The 20,022-nt window shown below is 40.8% G+C and overlaps 1 protein-coding gene and 1 long non-coding RNA gene across 2 annotated transcripts; both read left to right on the top strand.

Moving 5' to 3' along the window:
• Positions 1-445: 445 nt before the first annotated feature.
• LOC142662697 (dual specificity tyrosine-phosphorylation-regulated kinase 1B-like) lies at positions 446-14,536 on the top strand (the record flags this gene model as incomplete). Its single annotated transcript, XM_075840909.1, has 7 exons — positions 446-599; positions 1,218-1,504; positions 3,171-3,317; positions 5,171-5,311; positions 6,397-6,700; positions 11,695-11,798; positions 12,516-14,536. Coding segments are annotated over 7 exons (1,650 nt in total), but the record flags the coding sequence as incomplete, so codon positions are not given.
• A 426-nt stretch (positions 14,537-14,962) lies between these two features.
• Positions 14,963-19,800, top strand: LOC142662274 (uncharacterized). Its single transcript, XR_012850894.1, has 3 exons — positions 14,963-15,462; positions 15,853-15,878; positions 19,751-19,800. It is a non-coding gene; the product is annotated as an uncharacterized LOC142662274 (long non-coding RNA).
• Positions 19,801-20,022: the final 222 nt, after the last annotated feature.

The raw sequence follows: 20,022 nt of genomic DNA, 5'->3' as shown, positions 1-20,022 counted from the left end.
ATTGAGGAAATATCAAGAAAGTGGATTCTCAATAAGCATTTAAATAAGTAAAAGGAATATTGCCTTTATTATGTACACCCATTGCCAGTCACTTTCCCCTCCTTTACTGGTTTAACCCCACTGTGGTTTTGATGTTGCAGTATGTTTTGTAGCGACTGTCATATTTGTGTTTTTTTTTAAACTATATGCAGTGACTGTCATCAAAGTAGTAATGCCCATATACTACAGCTGCGACTAAACAATCATCTGATTAACTTAGGGCTATATAGGCGCTGAGATAAGTATAAGTATTAGTACTTATGTTAAACTATGGAGCAGTTCATCCAATATACCCCTATAACTTTTTTTAGTTTTACTAGTACAACCTCTAAACTTGCCGAGTTATCTTTATTTTTTTCTCCTAGAGATTTAAAATCGTGTTGTACATTAAACTTTCCAATGTGTTTTTCAGGTGGTGAAGGCATATGATCACCATGATCAAGAATGGGTAGCCATTAAAATCATAAAAAATAAGAAGGCTTTTTTGAACCAGGCCCAGATAGAGCTGAGACTACTTGAGCTTATGAACAAACATGACACCGAAATGAAGTATTACATAGGTAAGCATTCACCGGATCTTTAACTTGTTTCTTCAACGTTTTCTCAATGTTGATTTTAGTGTGATTTTTTATTTTTAATTTTTTTGGTGCTATTGTTTGGCTTCAGTGATGTTCTGTTTCGTCAGGTTTCCATTCTTTTAAGAATACCATGGTCTGCTACACTATTAATAAAAACATCTAAATATATATGTATCTATAAAAATGTATGGGTCTCCAAGATTCCCCATTTCAATCTGTTAAATGTATCAGAAGCATTGAGGACGGGGTGAACAGCCTTATGTTCTGGAGTTCATCTGTATGTCCTATTTTAAAAATAACTTGGGTAACCATGGTTTCCCATTCACCATGTGTGAGTTCACTGAATTTTAATAAATTCTTAATATATTTTTATTTTCTCCATTCACAACTACATGCACATCCTTTTTTTTATTTATTTATTTTTTTTATTTTTATTTTTTCCAATAAAAAAAAAAAATAAAAGCGCCATTACTGTACCTAACAATTGTATAAACTAGATTGTGTAATCGATTTTTCCAGTACAATGATACACTGAATGTTGAATGGACTATATGTGTCTTCTGTGGTCTGAAATGTCAAGTATTTTATTCTTCTTTGCAGTGCATTTAAAACGGCACTTTATGTTTCGGAACCATCTTTGTCTGGTGTTCGAGCTACTGTCCTACAACTTATATGACCTTTTAAGAAATACAAACTTCCGTGGTGTTTCTCTAAACTTGACCCGAAAGTTTGCTCAGCAACTCTGCACCGCTCTGCTCTTCTTGGCCACTCCTGAGCTCAGTATCATTCATTGTGACCTGAAACCCGAGAACATTCTTCTGTGTAACCCAAAACGCAGTGCCATCAAAATTGTGGACTTTGGCAGCTCCTGTCAGCTTGGACAAAGGGTATGTGTTATATAGGAAGTCTTTCTGGCAATTTAAACATTTCATGTAGTGGGATTGCAGTGATTCCGTTTTAACAGATTATCCAAATTCAGTTTTGATACTGTCATGTAAATGGCTAATTTTAGTGATATAACTATCAGAAAGGACGTTCACCTTTCTACCATTTCAATTGATTTTGAACCTGTGGTCAAGTAATAATGACATTTTTACACCAGTTGACTCCTACTGCGTCTAAACCTATGTGACTTTTTTTTTTTTTTTCTTTCTTCCGGAACCACATTTACTGATGCATATCTAAGGGTGTGCGTACAACTGTAGGTCAAACCTTCACTTCTACATGGTGGTATTGTAAATGATTGCTAGTTACATAGCCCAGGAAATTGTAGTCACGCACCATTCAGTTTTTCAGAGATTTCTGGTTATGTAGTGGTCCTAATTTAGTCTTCCCCGTTGATTTTGACCACTTCAGGGATTGAAAAGCTAGCTTGTGTTTAGGACTCCTAAACACAAGCTCGCTTTTCAATCCCTGAAGTGGTCAAAATCAACGGGGAAGACTTATTAAAACTGGCAGTCTTAGGCGGGGTTCCCACGTAGCGTCAACGCTGCGGGAATTCTGCAGAATTTACTGTAGCAGCAAAGTGAATGAGATTTAGAAAATCTTATCCCCCACGTTGCAGGAAGAAAAAAATCGCACAGAAGTCGTGCGGAAAGTGTTCTGCGGGGCGTCTTTTCAATTCCGGGAGCAGAAATTCCACAACAGATTTATGTTGCCGTTTTTACATCGTTTACGCAGCGGAAAAGCAGTAAAAGCCACTGGAAATCTGCAGATGCACATATACGGATTTTGCTGCGTTCTTCTCAATGCTGGGAGATGGTGACGTCTCCTGAAAAACGCAGCAGTTCTGTTCACTTTCCGCTACAAGAATCGACATGCTGCAATATGAAAAATACGCACCGCAGAACACGTTCTGCTCGGAAATTTTCCGCAGCGTGTGAATGAGATTTGTTAAACCTCACCCGCTTTTCTTCTGTATTCTGCGTATTTTCCATCCACCATTCCAGACAGAAAATATGCAGCAATTCCGCTGTGTGTGGACAAGCCCTTGATCTCAAGAACGTTGGAATGAAATGCGCCTGATTTATTAAAAGGTGCATACCGCTTAATAAATTAGGCGCATCTTTGGCCGCTCGTGTGCTAGAAAGTACAATCTAGGCCAGCTAGGAGTTGTTGATTTTCGTCATAATTTCTGTCCGGTACTGGTGTAAGTTTGTCAGGCCGTGATTGTCCCCGACCCACCACCGTTTTGCTAAACTCTGCTTACTTTTCAGAAAAGTTGCATGAGCGGCTGAAACTGCACAAGTGTCTAGTTTTCACAAATTATAATTTTTGGGCCGTTTGCGACTTTTGGACGCCAGAGAAAAGTTCCCTGCGTTTTATCTGCTGTTCCTAAATAATCATTTGCATTAAAAGAACTCATTAATTTTGTCGTTTGGTCCATATGAGGACAGATGTTGGCTGTGATTAATCCAGTCTGTCACCGGCTTCCTAGACAGCTGTTTAGGTTGCCTTGTGGAAAGACCAATTCTGCTCACACTAGATAAGCTTTGAAAGAAGGGAGACAAATCTTTAACTTTCTAGTAACCAAAAATATTATTATTTTTAAAGATCTACCAGTATATTCAAAGCCGCTTTTATCGGTCACCTGAGGTGTTACTGGGAATGCCGTACGATCTGGCAATAGACATGTGGTCTTTAGGGTGTATTTTGGTGGAAATGCACACAGGAGAGCCTTTATTCAGCGGATCCAATGAGGTAAGAAATTGTGATATTTCTATTTATTATGAGGCGTGCTTATCACAGTAGAAGTATAGTGGGTATGCAATCTACCGTTTTTAAGAGAGAAAATTGTAAAGTTGTGCTCCTGACTAGCATTAATTATATATGTATATAGTTACATTGAATTTTTTAAGGTAGTTTTGTAGATTAAAATGTTTTCCAGCAGAGGGGAAAATACAAATCAATATATACCTATATATAATACATAGGTACAGTGTATATACCCATGTAGTGTCAAGGAGTGGGCAGTACAGAACGAACTTGATCATGTCTTTAATTTCGTTTTCCAGCCAGTAAAAATTTATGTCCTATCCTCTGGAAAGGCCATCAATAGCTGATCGGTCAAGGTCCGGGACCCCCCCCGTCGATCAGCTGTTTTGGAGGGGGTGCATTGCTCATACGAGCGCTGCTTCCCCCTTCACTTCTGCTTCCCCCTTCACTTCTGCTTCCCCCTTCACTTCTGCTTCCCCCTTCACTTCTGCTTCCCCCTTCACTTCTGCTTCCCCCTTCACTTCTGCTTCCCCCTTCACTTCTGCTTCCCCCTTCACTTCTGCTTCCCCCTTCACTTCTGCTTCCCCCTTCACTTCTGCTTCCCCCTTCACTTCTGCTTCCCCCTTCACTTCTGCTTCCCCCTTCACTTCTGCTTCCCCCTTCACTTCTGCTTCCTCACTAAATTGTCAACACACATGCAGCGATGATTCACAGGTATTGCAGCCACCTTCTCATTGAAGTGAATGGGAGACAAGGCTGCAATACCTGTCAATCACCACTACATGTGTGTCGCCGATTCACAGTGAGCAAGTAGAAATGAAGGGGAAGCTGCTCCCCTTTGAAAACAGCTGATCGGTGGGGGGTCCAGGAAGTCGGACCCCGATCCATCATCTATTGATGGCTTATCCTGAGGAAAGGACATCAAATTTTTTACTGGCTGAAAACCCCTTTAAAGGCTAATGGCACATCCTCCTCCTGACCCTTTTCTGCTCCCTCGGCTAACTGGGCAAAGGAGGAAGTGGCCTCGCCCCAGCTGTCTCTTCCTGGAAACACGAATCGCAAAGTGGTGCTCTCATCCAATTGACTGGAGGCTGCTGCACATGGGAAATAATGCCAGGGGCCTATGGATTCACAAGCAGTCCCTTCCACATCCTGCTCAAAACAACCGATCAGCTGCTTGTCTACTCATAGCCAATATCAAGGGGCTTCAAGTAGAAAGCTTTTTCATTGACTGTAACGTATTCTGCAAGCAAGGATACTAATTGTCCCTTTTCAGCTCGGCATTCAGTCTCATGCGTAGAAATACGCATGAGGCGAATTTTAAAGCTTTAATGATGCCTGTAGAGACTTTATTGCGATGTCTTAAACTTTTGGTTTCAAAGTTTGAATTGTATCCGCTGCTGGATGGCAGCTATTTCATGGATCAGTCGGCTCACTTTGTGTCTGTAAGGCCGGGTTCACACGAGCGTGTTCGGTCCGTGATATATAGTCCATACGTCGACCGCATTTCCTGGGCCGAACACACTGCAGGGAGCCGGGCTCCTAGCTATCTATGACGCTAGGTGTCCCTGCCTCTCCAGAACGGCTGTCCCGTATTGAAAACGTGATTACAGTACGTGACGGTTTTCCTTCAGCGAGGCAGGGACTCCCAGCATCATAGATCACTACGATGCTTGGAGCCTGGCTCCCTGCGGTGTGTTGAGTCCGGGAAGTGCGGCCGACATACGGACCGTATATCATGGATCGAACACGCTCGTGTGTGAGGCTCCTAATAATAATTTTGAGTTCTACTGCATATGTGAATTTTGTATACTCATAAAATTGTTTGATACAAAAAGGTGGACCAGATGAACAAAATAGTAGAAGTCCTGGGAACTCCCCCAAACCACATGTTGGATCAGGCCCCAAAGGCACGGAAATACTTTGATAAACTTCCTGAAGGAACATGGACTGTAAAGAAAAATAAAGATATCAAGAAGGTAAATCCATATAATACATTCTGCAATTCTCCTAAATCATTGGTTTTGTTGTGATCACGTTATAAGAATTTGAAGGTAACTAATATGATCTATAGTTTTTGACTCTTAAAGAGGCTCTGTCACCAGATTTTGCAACCCCTATCTGCTATTGCAGCAGATCGGCGCTGCAATGTAGATTACAGTAACGTTTTTATTTTAATAAAACGAGCATTTTTGGCCAAGTTATGACCATTTTTGTAGTTATGCAAATGAGGCTTGCAAAAGTCCAAGTGGGTGTGTTTAAAAGTAAAAGTCCAAGTGGGTGTGTATTATGTGCGTACATCGGGGCGTTTTTAATACTTTCACTAGCTGGGCGCTCTGATGAGAAGTAACATCCTCTTCTCTTCAGAACGCCCAGCTTGTGACAGTGCAGATCTGTGACGTCACTCACAGGTCCTGCATCGTGACGGCCACATCGGCACCAGAGGCTACAGTTGATTCTGCAGCAGCAACAGCGTTTGCAGGTAAGTCGATCTTACCTGCAAACGCTGATGCTGCTGCAGAATCAACTGTAGCCTCTGCTGCCGATGTGGCCGTCACGATGCAGGACCTGTGAGTGACGTCACAGATCTGCACTGTCAGAAGCTGGGCGTTCTGAAGAGAAGAGGATGTTCCTTCTCTTCACAGCGCCCAGCTAGTAAAAGTATTAAAAACGCCCCGATGTACGCACATAATACACGCCCACTTGGACTTTTACTTTTAAACACACCCACTTGGACTTTTGCAAGCCTCATTTGCATAATTACAAAAATGGTCATAACTTGGCCAAAAATGCTCGTTTTTTAAAAATAAAAACGTTACTCTTATCTACATTGCAGCGCCTATCTGCTGCAATAGCAGATAGGGGTTGCAAAATCTGGTGACAGAGCCTCTTTAAGATGTTCCTAGCCATGAAATCCAATGCGTTTTCAGTGGATCGTTTTTTAATAAATCAAATGTTAACGATCATACGTTGGGCATCACTAAAACCACCTATATGAAATCGCATGAATGTATGGTTTTTTTTCTCTTTCTATGTGTAATCTCCTTGTTATACTGTGTTTTAGGACTACAAAGTACCAGGAACTCGTAGGCTCCATGAAGTTCTGGGTGTAGAAACCGGTGGTCCTGGTGGACGCAGAGCAGGAGAACAGGGACATTCGCCCTCTGATTATCTCAAATTTAAAGATTTAATTTTACGGATGTTGGATTATGACCCTAAAACTAGGATTACCCCTTTTTATGCGCTCCAGCACAATTTCTTTAAGAAAACGACAGATGAAGGGACAAATACAAGTAACAGTAACTCTACAAGCCCTGCAATGGACCATAGTCACTCAACCAGTACAACTAGTTCTGTGTCCAGCTCAGGTGAGGTATTGCATGTGACGGCTGCAACTCCAAGGGTTTTTGAAGTTTTAGCAAATGTATGCTGGTCACAAATCTGGCTGTTGTAAACGTGGCTGCTACATTTACAAAAATGGTCTCTCGCTGAGACGGGGGGTCTTTTCTGTAAAGCGCCTTTAATATGCAGCCTATTTTAGACCCTGCACTGGGGATAAAAATGTGTGATGAAATGTAAATCCAGTACAAAATCTTAATTGATCTTCACATTTTTGTTTTTTTGAAACTGAAAAAAAAAATGGAATTTGAAGATCTGAGTGCATTAAATATTGATGGTCAAATTTAAATCAACTCTAACAGCAAAACAAAACTTGCTACCAGGGGTTATGCAGACTGACACTGACAGCGGTGGTCACAAGGAGTAAGGAGTTATGGCATTGTCACTCCTTAGGGTAAATGTACACGCGGCAGATTTGTTGCAGACATTTCTGTGACTTCCATTCATCTGAAATCCATGCACAGGCTGCAGAAACAACCCTATTCAGATGAATGAAACATGTTCAGCGGCAGAAAGAAACTTTCCCAGTATTTTGCTCTGTATTTTGCATCCGGTTTTGGAAGCGAAAACAAAGAATGGAAAATAGGAACATTATAATAGATTTGTAACTCTTCCGTGTTCTGCATCCGCTTCTAATTTTGCCTTCTAAATACTGATCCAAAATACCGCCGTGTGAAAGACTCCTGAGGCCCCATCCACACGACCGTAAAAATCATCCGTAATTGCGGACCGCAGTGACGGTCTGCAATTACGGACGCATTCACTTCTATTGTTCACGGACACCTTCCCGTTTATTTACGGGAAGGTGTCCGGGCCGTAGAAGTGTACCGCAAAAGATAAAACCTGTCCTAGATAGGGTTGCATGATGCATCGAAACGTCGATACCGTGCACCCTCAAACGGTTCAATACCGTTAATTCATGTATTTCGATAGTAAGCTGTGCGTCCACACAGCTAATTATAGTAACACGTGAATGTTAGAGCGGGGCTGCGGATGTGTGATACAGCCATTGCCCCTCTCCTGAGTCCTGACAAGTGTGCATGCGCAGTCAGGATGATATGATGCGACCGGCGCTGCACTGAAGACCGAACATGGCGGGCGCACTGTAAAACACCCCCATGTTCTGTCTTCAGTTCCTGCGCTGCCGCTTATAAGTGCAGCGCCGGCCGCATCACCTCATGCTGACTGCACGCACTTATTGTCAGGAGTGGGGCAATGGCTGTATTACACAGCCGCAGCCCCGCTCTAACGGTGGAGATCCGAGAAACCTCTCATCGCAGAATTCAGGGGAAAAGCTGACCGTGTTGTTCAAGGGAAAATATGAAGGGGGGTACCCTTTGGATCGCATCAGAGGTAGTCCATGTGATGGGATCGAGGGACATACCATATATGGGCAGACAGCCCAGGGTCCAATGAAGGATCCCAGGGCTGTCTGACCAGATTTCCTGTTAGGGCATACTGAGGTATGTCCTAACAACTGCCTGTGTACTATCAGTATATAGATATATGCCTGTGTGCTATCAGTATATAGATATATGTCAGAACATTAAAGTTAAAACAAAACATAAAGTAAATAAAATAAAAATACACGTTTTTTTTTTGTTTTTTTTTGTTTTTTACAATAAACATTAAATTAAATCTCAATACATATATTCGGTATGGCCACGACCGTAATAACAAATTTATAGCGTCATTGATGTTTACGCTGCTATAAAATAAAATAGAAACTTCTTTCACTTATTAATGTGAGGCACAAGGTATTATGAATTTTGAACCTCAATGTGCCTCAAATTAATAGTAATTAACACAATGTTGTCCATTATGACTGAGGAACATGATGGGGTTAATTACTATTAATGTGAGGCGCATGGAGGTTCAAAATTCATCACACCTCATGCCTCACATCAAAAAATGGAAGAACTTCCTTTTTTTTTGTATTGTTGGCGCGGTATGAGTATCGCAATACCACACGAAGTATCCGTATCGAAGTCCTAATTCTGGTATTGTGACAACCCTGGGCCTATCTTTTTTTTGCTTTTTACGGTCTGTGCTCCCATTCTTTGTATGGGAGCACGGGCCAAAAACGCAGGCGGTCGGCTGGGACTGAAAACTTGCTTATGTATAACAAACGTGTTTTTTAACCATTTACTATAAGGTTTTTTCAGCTTGGTATGTCTTTTACGACATCTTCTCTGGTTGCAACTGAATAAAAAAATCATGTGTTGCTGCATAGCAGTCTAGCGGTGTCGTCTAAACCGTCCTCGTCCCAGCTGTTATGAGGCGAGTCCCGTGTTTTCTAGACTACAAGGCCAGAATCCTGTAACCAGGAGAAAATTCTGTATAAGCCTCTGTTCACACCTGCGCTATTATGTCCTGCAAAACGGACCGTGTGATGGAAACCCGATGGAGCCCATCAAAGTTTTTTTTTTTTTCCATCGTTTTGGTTCTATAACCAATCAGAACAATGAATAGCACTGACCCAGACGTAAACAGAGCCTTAGATATTCAATGATCATTTATTTTTAATTTGGTAATATTGAGGTTTCCCATCTGTTTATAAAGTCATTGAAGTAAACCTACACCGGTAGTCCTGGGCATTGGATCTTCTCTGTTCATCTCATGACTGGACACATTAATAGGCTGTTTGGACCTTATGATGCCATTAAACTTAAAGGGGTATTCCCAACTTATAAAGTGATGGCATATCGCTAGAATATGCCAGCAATTTATGATTGGCGGAAGGTCCGATCTCTGGGACCCCAACGATCCTGAGAGTGAAGGATTTGTAGCGTCTCCCTATTAACTAATATATAAACCGCACAGTATACATGATAGATCTTACTTTAGTTTTTAGTAAATGAGGTTAATATCCATTTTTCACAAGTCATCTGGAGATTGTTTTGTTGTATTTTCTATCCTGTGGATGGGCGACAATTGCCGATTCTGGTACAACCCCTTTAACTAACTATTTTTTACATTAGGCGACTTGAAAGAGCATTTGATCGCTGGTACAATACACAGAAATACCTTTGTATTGCATTATATTGCTTTTTTTCTACTTGCGACTATTAAGCCTTTTTTAATAGGAGCATAAAGATGCCAGACCTGGAGGCCTTAATTAGACTCCCAGGCTGCCATGACAACCATCGGCGCTCCACGGTCGCCTGACAGGGGCGGCCCCCATCTAACAACTTGGATGCTGCGTTGTGTATTGACCACAGCTTTTAAGTGGTTAAACGGCGGAGATCTGAGTTATCACTGCTGTTAGAGATGGGTGTGCGCTGTAACACACTGCTGAAACCCGGGCGTGTGAGCCCTCTCCATACCCCCCCACCCTCCCAGATTATGACGCAATTACACTTAAAGAGGCTCTGTCACCAGTTTATAAGCGCCCTATCTCCTACATAATCTGATCGGCGCTGTAATGTAGAGAACAGTGGTTTTTATTTTGAAAAACTCATTTTTGAGCAAGTTATGAGCAATTTTAGATTTATGCTAATTAGTTTCTTAATAGACCACTGGGCGTGTTTTTACTTTTGACCAAATGGGCGTTGTACAGAGGAGTGTATGAGGCTGACCAATCAGTGACCAATCAGCGTCATGCACTTCATTGTTCCAGCCCATTGTTAGTGTGATTGTGCAGTGAAAGAAGCTGGGCGGGAACAATGAAGTGTATGACGCTGATTGGTCACTGATTGGTCAGCCTCATACACTCCTCTGTACAACGCCCAGTTGGTAAAAAGTAAAAACACGCCCAGTTGGTCATTAAGAAACTCATTAGCACAAATCTAAAATTGCTCATAACTTGCTCAAAAGTGATCGTTTTTCAAAATAAAAACCACCGTTATTTACATTCCAGCGCCGATCACATTATGTAGGAGACGGGGCACTTATAATCTTAATCTTTAATGTATTTCACACTTCTGCCTTAATTGAAAACTAGTCCCTTCAAACAATTTATTTTCTGCACCATTTGTACGTTTTTTTTAATCCGTTCTGTAGCAGGACATTTTAGTGCCAATTTTTTTTTACATTTATCTGAATGGACATACACCGACAAATTATATATTTTTATTTCCCGTTTCTTATATAGCGCCAACATATTCTGTAGCGCTCTGCAGCGTTTGTCATAACACACATCCCCAATGGGGCTCACAATGTCATTTCTCAGTCTCACGCTTTCTAGGCCAATTTTTATAGGGAGCCAATTAACCTAAAAGTATGTTTTTAGAGTGTGGGAGGAAAACTGAGAACCTGGAGGAAACCCACACGAACTTGGAGAGATCAAACCAACTCCATGCAAAGGATGTCCTTCGTCTGTCTAATCCAGGGCCCCAGTGCTGCAACCGCTGAGGTGCAAAATGGATGCACGACTTTTAACGGTCATAGTGACTTATTGAAAAAATAATAATTAGAGTAGGTCTAGATAGCGGCCTATTATGGGCTGCTTAGCAAGATTATACAAACGGACACCTTCCCAGCATTCACCATTATATAAAGTAGCTGCTTGTAGTCGGTTGGGAATGAAAGAATAAGTAAAGGCATTTTAAACATTTTGGCAAATCTCAGCAAGACTGAACCTGCTCTTTAAATCTTGTCCAATAAACGTCCTGTATAAGATGTGTCTGGTGAGCGAATGTGCGTTTCCTACAGATAATTCTCTATTATGAAGTGTCCGTTGGCAAATGATATAGACATGACATCCCAGATCAAGAACAATCCCTTTCTCCCCAGCTCCTTCGTTTTATTTTATTCCTTCCATTGGTTATAGTTCTGATGTCTGACCAGGATGTGAGAATTATTTAAACGGGTGCATTTGGGAAGGGGTTATCAAAAACCTACATCCGCCCTCATAGGAGTCTTCATCTGCCATTACCGAAACCTTACCAGGGGAAAAAAAATAGGGAGCTGCGTGTGTAATCTGCTGTGCTTTCTTCTCATACATGTTCTGCTTCACCTGCAGGAGGATCAAGTGGCTCTTCTAATGATAACCGCAATTACCGGTACAGCAACAGATACTATAACAGCGCTGTTGCTCACACAGATTACGAGATGCAGAGTCCACAGGTAAGGGCTTTTTTTTTTTTTTTTTTTTACAACTATGGTTTGTGGATGGGATTGAACTTTAATTTAAAAAAAAAACCAATAAGTTTGAAGATATTTTAATTTCCCTGCATGTACGTTATTACTTTAGAGGAATCTTCATATTTTAGGGCCGTAAAAGCGAAGTCGATTTTGGCACTAATTGTCCTGTATAGGATCTAAGTGTATGAAGACGTTTAGTGACCTCTTGTTGATCGACTCAGACCTTTTTCTGTGGTTGATAAAAGGCTAAATGATGTGCGGACATAACTTTTTCATAATTTGTGTATATTGAGGAATCTGCAAACTCCAAGCCTCACGTAAGCTCATTGTATGTGGAAGATTGATGTAGTCTCCATATTGGAAATGTCTTCTTAGTAGATGTACTGGCCCATCAGTATGTTTAATAACCAGACGTCCCATCTCATTGGTTCTATACAAGATTGATGTTTCTTTGCCCTGTACTGCAGTGTAAGTGCAAATTTTGTTGCAGAAATTATTGTTCATGTGAACAGTCGCATATATGGATGATCGTATGCGGCAGATTAGCTGTAATACTCCCTTAGGTGACGGTAGTGAAGACCGAAATCCTTTTTTTTCTTTTTTGAGAAATACAGCATGTATGACTAGTCTGGTGTCAATCTGTGCGTTCATCTCCACCCCTTCCTTTAATATGTATTCATTTTTCTCCATTCTCCACAGGCTCATTCTCAGCAGCAGATAAGACTGTGGGCCGGCGGAGATGTTCCAATCACAAACAGCGATTCCTACCCTCAGATCTTACCTCACAAGCCTACTCCCAGTCAACCGCAACACTTTCATGGAAACGAACCACATCACCCTCACCCACTGTACCATCATGTTAACCGGCCACACTACCATCGGCAGCTCATCACCTCCTCTTCTCCGCAAATCCCAGAGTCTATGGAGCTCAGCTTGGGACACAGACACCCCCAGTCTTCCTCTTCATTGCACCCACACCACCCTAGCTTAGACTGCACTCCGTTTGGCTCCTCAAACTTACACTTAGGGGTTTCTGCTTTTCGGACTAGAACAGTCAGTGGGCATAACGATTCTGGAGTGCCTCTGAATTATCCCTACTCTAGCAACACATCCAGCATGGTTGGACCACCTCATATCCGAAACAGGACGGAAACTGAAGAGAGTGCGATGTTAGGCGTGTGTGTCCCTCAGAGTACAGCAGCAAGCTCTTGATGATTCTTTCATGTAAAATTAAAGCCATACCAATAATAGAAAATACTGAATTCGGAGGAGGGCTGACAGGCTGCAGGGTGGGGTTGTGGAAAAAGGGTGAGCTGGCTTTTATCACAACCATCAAACAAAGAAAAAAAAAAAATGTCAAGGTGTAGCTGTTAATGTGAATTGTTTATTTATTAAAAAAAATCACTACGAGAGGAGTGTGAAGTGTGTGTTAACCCATGAGAAGCCGTTCTAAACAGACTTCAATTGGACTGCTCTTTTTTTTTTTATTTTGTTTTTATTTTTTATTGCTTTTTTTGACACACTGGTAGAAGTTAACCTGTGCAAAGACTTCAAGACATTTCCAATGCTTCCATTTCTATCATAAAAGTTCCTCTTCAGAAGAAGCAGGATAATCCAGACTTACTTTGCACGTCAGTGAACTCGTTTACAGGCCAAACGTCACTCTGCAAAACACTGTCCGTGCCAGTTGCCCTACGCTGCCATCTTAACCATTCATACAGATTCCTGTGTCGCCCCCTCCCCACTTTATACCAACCTTGCTAGGGTGCAGATTTATGCACTTCACTGGAATAACCTTGGCTGCTAACTCCACTCTCTCAACTGGAATTGCTGCTAAAACTCTTTAACAGTTTTGCTTTCTAAAAACCTAATGGTTCCCCATGTCTTTTATTTATGACTTCGTACTCAGTCGGTTTTTAGCTGTTTCAGGAAAGATTTTTAGGAGCCATGTTTTTTTTCCCTTTTCATTTTACTAGATTAATGCGTGCGCATTAATACAGAAGTTCAGTGTCTCTAATTTCCCCCACCATCATGTTTTCTTTTTTTTTTGGGTTCATCCTTTCAGTTTGAGTTTGCACACTGAATTCTAATTTTAACACTACATTTTTAATATTCTATCTTTTTTTTTTTTAAATTGTTTTTTTTTTTTTTTTTTTTTTTTTTTTTATACTGCATTTTCCCTCCACTTTGTTTTGAATATTCTCTCGGCCTCTTTAAGTTCAGTGTGACCAGTAATGGCACATCTTCATGGGTTATTGTAAGACGCTAAGCCCTTGCTTCAGTATTAATACTTTTACAGTGCTGTAACAGTAGGATTTCTCTTTTTTTTTTTTTTTTTTTTTCTTTACATTTTGAAAGCTTTGAAAAAAAAACAATTAAAGACTAACCTGTCCTTTTTCATATCTCTGTGGATAGTAACGTACTGTTTTTTAATTTTTAATTTTTTTTTGTTACTTTCTGATTTTTTTTCTTCTTTTTTTTTTTTTATTTATTGTACCAAAGATGGTATTGAGGCATCACTTTAAAAAAATATCAGACATGTAAAATGATTGTCTTTTTAAATGTTTCCTTTTCTGTTCTTGCGTGTTTAATTGGGCTTAAAATTCTGAATCATGTGTAGTTGCTGTTGGACTCCAAGGCCTTTCACATTCATGTTTGTTTCAAGTATTGTGGGTGATTTGGAGGATCCTAAAAATAAAGTAATAGACAGCTACAGAAGATCGAGAGGGTCGGTGTTGATTGTGTCTTTTAAAATAAACAAAAAAAAAAAACCACGACTTGAAACTAAAACATTGAGCATCCCGATGTGTTGATGGCCGCAAAGCACTGAACAATTTTCTATACAGGTAGACATCATGACCTTGCCAAACTTTCTAAGACGTCTATGTACTGTCCGGCATGCGGTCTCTCATACCTTCTGCTATGCTATTTTTATTTTATTTTTTTCAGAGTTTTTATTAATGTTAAATGCACATTTTATTATAGTAAATTTTTTTTCTTAAAGCCTCGAAATTCACAGGTTATCGCTTGGCTTTAAGTATTTGTCTCATTTGTTCCATTTCTCTTTCTTTTTTTTTGGACGGGCCTGGAGAGTTAATTGTGGAGTGATATAAATAAATATATAGATATATACATTGTCCCCCCCCCCCCCCCCCCCCCCCCCAAGATTTTTACAATTGTTAAAAGCTGTACACTTAACCCATCTAAGGACTTTGCGCTTTCTCTGCTCTTTAACTTATGGAGATATTGGCAATGATTTTTTTTTTTTAATCAGTTTCCAAAAAGTTACAATATTTGCTGTACGGAAGATCATGAAATGTTGGCAGAAAGTACAAGACTGTTGGTTGCTTCTTTAGCCCCATGTTTTAGTTTTTATTTTTTTCTATTTACTGACCTATTATATGATCCAAGTCCCTACTGTTAAAGTACAGAGCAGGTTTGTACTGCACAAGAGATCAATAAAAGAGGCTCTACTTTGGACTTCTGCACTTTGGTGTGTGTCAAAAAAACAAAAAAAAAAAAGCAAATGATGGACGTTTGGGGAGGGGGTCACCGGTCATCGCGTTGATTGTACAAATCTCGCAGCCGGAAACTTTGACCTTCGTCTCTTGAGCGATGTTAGATTTAATCTCAAAGCTGTTTAATGGTAAGCATATGTCAAGAATATATAGATCGATGATCCAGATCATTTTGCAGTGACTACATTGGCAGTGTAGAGAAGTCTGCTGTTAATCTCTGTTATGTGGACCTGCCGTCACTAAAAGGATTTGTCTGAAAAACGATTGTGCTTACGGGACGCTGTGATCAGATTGTACATATTGTATGTTTATCCATACATTTAAGGATGATAAAGTTATCTTTTCTATTGAATGTTTTGTACAATATTTTTTTTATTTTAATCTATATGCAATGGTTTTAAGTTCTCTGCAAGGTATCGATTCAACTTTGTAAAGTGCTCGACCTGCTGTCCATACGTCACGGCATTAGCCATTATATAAGTTGTGGGTAGAGCTGCCACTCTTTGTTTTTCTCTCAGGTGAATAGGACAGAAGAGAAGACCAGGTAAGCCCTGACTATTACTAGGTTTATACATTTAGTGAAGGGTAACACATACCTTTACATTGCTTGCTCCGCCCTTGCGTTTCCCCTCGTCTCCAGTCACATCTAGAGCTGTACTCGTGTTTTGCTGCCACCTGGAATCCATCAGCGCCACGATTGCATATACATCCCTACAAGCTAAGATTTCATAATGTCATTATTTTTTAGGATATGTTTAATTTAGACAAAATTAGTGTTGCATTTTAGACTACTGTACAGTGCCCGGTATAAATACTTAACTTCCCACAATGCACTAGTGACAAGTGTACTTTATGCAATACCTAAAGGGCTTCCCTGCTTTGGACAATCTTTATATTAAGTGTAAACAAATCGCAAAATGTCCCGCTACGGAGATTCCCAGCGCTTTTGTAGCCGCTTTGAATATCAAGTGCGATTTGCTAACCTAATTCTGCATTTAAAAAATACTTTCCGAGCACTTTACCTTCTATTTTCAGCTTCTGTTCGGTCCTTAAGTCGGACCACGTGACCTCCGCTCTGGAAAACTGAATCCAACGTTTACTGTGTGGACCAGAAATCAGTCTCTCTCTTCGTTCCTATAAGAGCCTTAATGTGAGTAGGGACGCACGATGCATCGGAACTTTGATATGGTTTCGATACCGTGCACCCTCAAACGGTTCGATACATCTTCAGCGGCAGAAAGCAACTTTCGCAGTATTTTGGTCTGTATTTTTCATCAAACAAAGAATGGAAAATAGGAACATTATAATGGAAAGACTTGTAACTCTTCCGTGTTCTTTATCCGCTTCTAATTTTGCCTTCTAAATACTGATCGAAAATACCGCCGTGTAAAGGACTCCTGAGGCCCCATGCACACGATCGTAAAATCGTTCGTAATTGCGGACCGCAGTGACGTCTATTATTCATGGACACCTTCCCGTTTTATTTACGGGAAGGTGTCCAGGCCGTAGAAGTGTACCGCATAAGATGAAACCTGTCCTAGATAGGGTTGCATGATGCATCGAAACTTCGATACCGTGCACCCTCAAACTATTCGATACTATTATTTCATGTATTTCGATACGAAGATGTGCGGCCGCTACTAAGTATAGTAACACATGAATGTCTGAGAGCGGGGCTGCGGCTGTGTAATACAGCCATTGCCCCGAGACCTGACAAATGTGCATGCGGTCAACAGGAGGTGATGCGGCCTGTGCTGCACTAATGAGCGGCGGCACTGCAAAACATCCCCACGTTCTGTCTTCAGTGCCTGAACCGCCGCTCATTAGTGCAGCGCCGGCCGCATCACCTCCTACCCCACTCCTGACAATAACTGCACGCACTTATTGTCAGGAGTGGGGCAATGGCTGTAACAGCCGCAGCCCCGCTCTATACGGCAGAGATTAGAGAAACCTCATCGCCGCCGCTATTCCCCTGAATGCTTCGATCAAAGCATTCAGGGGAAAATTAGAAGGGGAGATGCCCTTTGGATCGGCTCACAGGGAATTCCTGTGATGTGATCGACGGCCATACCATATATGGGCAGACAGCCCAGGGTCCATTGAAGCACCCCATGGCTGTCTGGCCATATTTCCTGTTAGGGCATACCGAGGTATGTCCTAACAACTGCCTGTGTACTATTAGTACACAGGCTAATGTACCGGCGCATATATATATATATATATATATATATCACACAATAAAAATTAAAATGAGTCTCAATACATAAATATACACGTTCGGTATCGTCGCGACCGTAATAACACATTTATATCGTCATTCATGTTTACGCTGTTGTAAAATAAAAAAACCTGCTTTCGTTTACTTATTAATGTGAGGAACGAGGTATTATGAATTTTGAACCTCCATGTGCCTCACATAACTAATTAACCCCATCATGCACCTCACACATTAATCCAATGTTGTCCATTATGACTGAGGAACCTGATGAGGTTAATTACTATTAATGTGAGGCACAGGGAGGTTCAAAATTCATCATCACACCTCGTGCCTCACATCAGAAAAGGGAAGAATTTTTTTTTATTATTGTTGGCAAAAGTATCGTTGTATCGAAATCGCAATACTACACGAAGTATCATCAGTATCTAAGTCCAAATGTGAGTCTCAAAAACAAATAGAGCGTCTCTTTTCCATTCCACACAGCAGACGCTATAAGATTCGGTCATTCGTGTGGTCCGATAAAGACTGAACAGAGGCTGAAAAAAAAAAAATAATGAAGTCCTCAGTAAGTATTTTTATCTGCAGTATCGGGTAAGCAATCCCCTTTACAAATAGAGACCCCTCTTTGTGGGAGTGCTTCATTAAGATAAGCGTTCTGATTGGAGAACTTCCTTCTATTAACCCTTAAAGGGACGCCAATAATCTGTTAATAGCTGAAAAGATGCTGATTTTGAACCTTCATTTTTCTACCCACTGGCAGTCCCTCGCTATAACTTCGCACATGGGTCTTGCGCTGCACGCTGATGAGTCCTAGGAGTAGTCCAATATATCGCCGGGGTTAGGAGTCCTCCCTATGCAGTGCACGGCACATTTGCAGTCTTACAGCTGGATAATGCAAGCGAGTAGAAAGATAAGTGGCAGATTCAGAATCCATGTCTTTATATAGGGGTTATCTGAGATGTTAAAAATGTATTCTATGGGGCTGGAAAGAAAATAAACGGAAAAAGCAATACTTGCCCCACCAGCATGTGACTGCTGCAGCCAATCATTTGCATCCTGAATAATGTCTTTAAGGTTTTGTTCGCATCTACGTCGGGGTCCCATTCTGACTTTCCGTCGGAGCTTCCTTTTAAAACGGGACCCTGACTAAACAAACCAACCAACCATAAGTTTCCGTTTACATCAAAATTGAGTTCAATGGTGACTGATCCGGTGCCAATGGTTCCTGTTTGTCTCCGTTGTGCAAGGGTTTCGTTGTCTTGACTGAATTAATACCGTAGTCTACTACGCTCTTCACTCCATCAAAACGACGGAACCCTTGCATAACAGACAAGCGGAAACTTTCGGCACCGGATCAGTCCCCATTGAAATCAATGGTGATTCAAACGGAAAATTATGGTTTCAGGCAGGGCTCCAATCTGACGGAAAGCTCCAACGGAACGTGAGAACGGACAAAGCCAAAGCTGTATAATGAATATTTATTATATTATATATACTCTTCAAGAGTTTGCTAATGGAGTATTTGAGCAAGGGTTTTCTAAACCAGATATCCCTTAACTCGGCTGAATTCTGATTGTACAGCAATGTGACGGTATGATACAGAAGCATCTCAAGATCAGTATTAGGGTATGTTCACACGCAGTGTTTTCAGGCGTATTTCGGGGCGTTTACGGGAAGCAGAACGCCTACAAACATCTGCCCACTGAAATTAGTGGGAAAAACCGCATTTAGTTCATACGTTTAAAAAAACAGGTCATGTCACTTCTTGAGGATTTTTTTTTTTTTTTTAGCTGATTTTCCATTGAACACTATGAAAAACGCCTCAAAAGCTTTATTTTCAGCTTCAAAAACGCCTGAAAATCTGGCTGCTTTTTTTTTTCTCTGAAAACCGCTCCGTATTTTCAGATGTTTTTTGTTAAGCGTGTGAACATAGCCTTACAGGTTCTGTTAATTTACAGTCAGGTCTACGTCGTTCATCCCTGGCAGCACATTATACAGAAGTATTGTATCAAGTGAAGAAAATCAAAATCATAAGTCCAGGGGATAAAAAAAAAATAATGGATTGTAATAGTCATATCTATTGTGGATCCTGTAAGAATGGAGGCTGTAGTGCCAGTGTGAAATGATAATCAAAAGTGGGAAAGTTTATTCATAACAAAATGAATTATGTCGACTTCTCTGTAATCTGCTTACAACAGAAGGATGAAAAATTCACGCAGCAAGAATGCGGTGTAGACCCAGCGTAAAGGTATGAAATTACTGAGCGCTTATCTTACAGTTTACTTATAGAATTAATCTATATAAATAGTTGAGGCCCTATGTAAATACATCACATTACTTATCGTTTACTGATCCTGAGTTACATCCTGTATTATACTCCAGAGCTGCACTCACTATTCTGCTGGTGGAATCACTGTACATACATTACATTACTTATCCTGTACTGATCCTGAGTTATATCCTGTATTAT

This window comes from Rhinoderma darwinii, chromosome 10 (assembly GCF_050947455.1).
Source record: "Rhinoderma darwinii isolate aRhiDar2 chromosome 10, aRhiDar2.hap1, whole genome shotgun sequence".
Lineage (NCBI taxonomy): Eukaryota > Metazoa > Chordata > Amphibia > Anura > Rhinodermatidae > Rhinoderma > Rhinoderma darwinii.
This window is presented reverse-complemented; position numbering and strand designations above follow the sequence as displayed.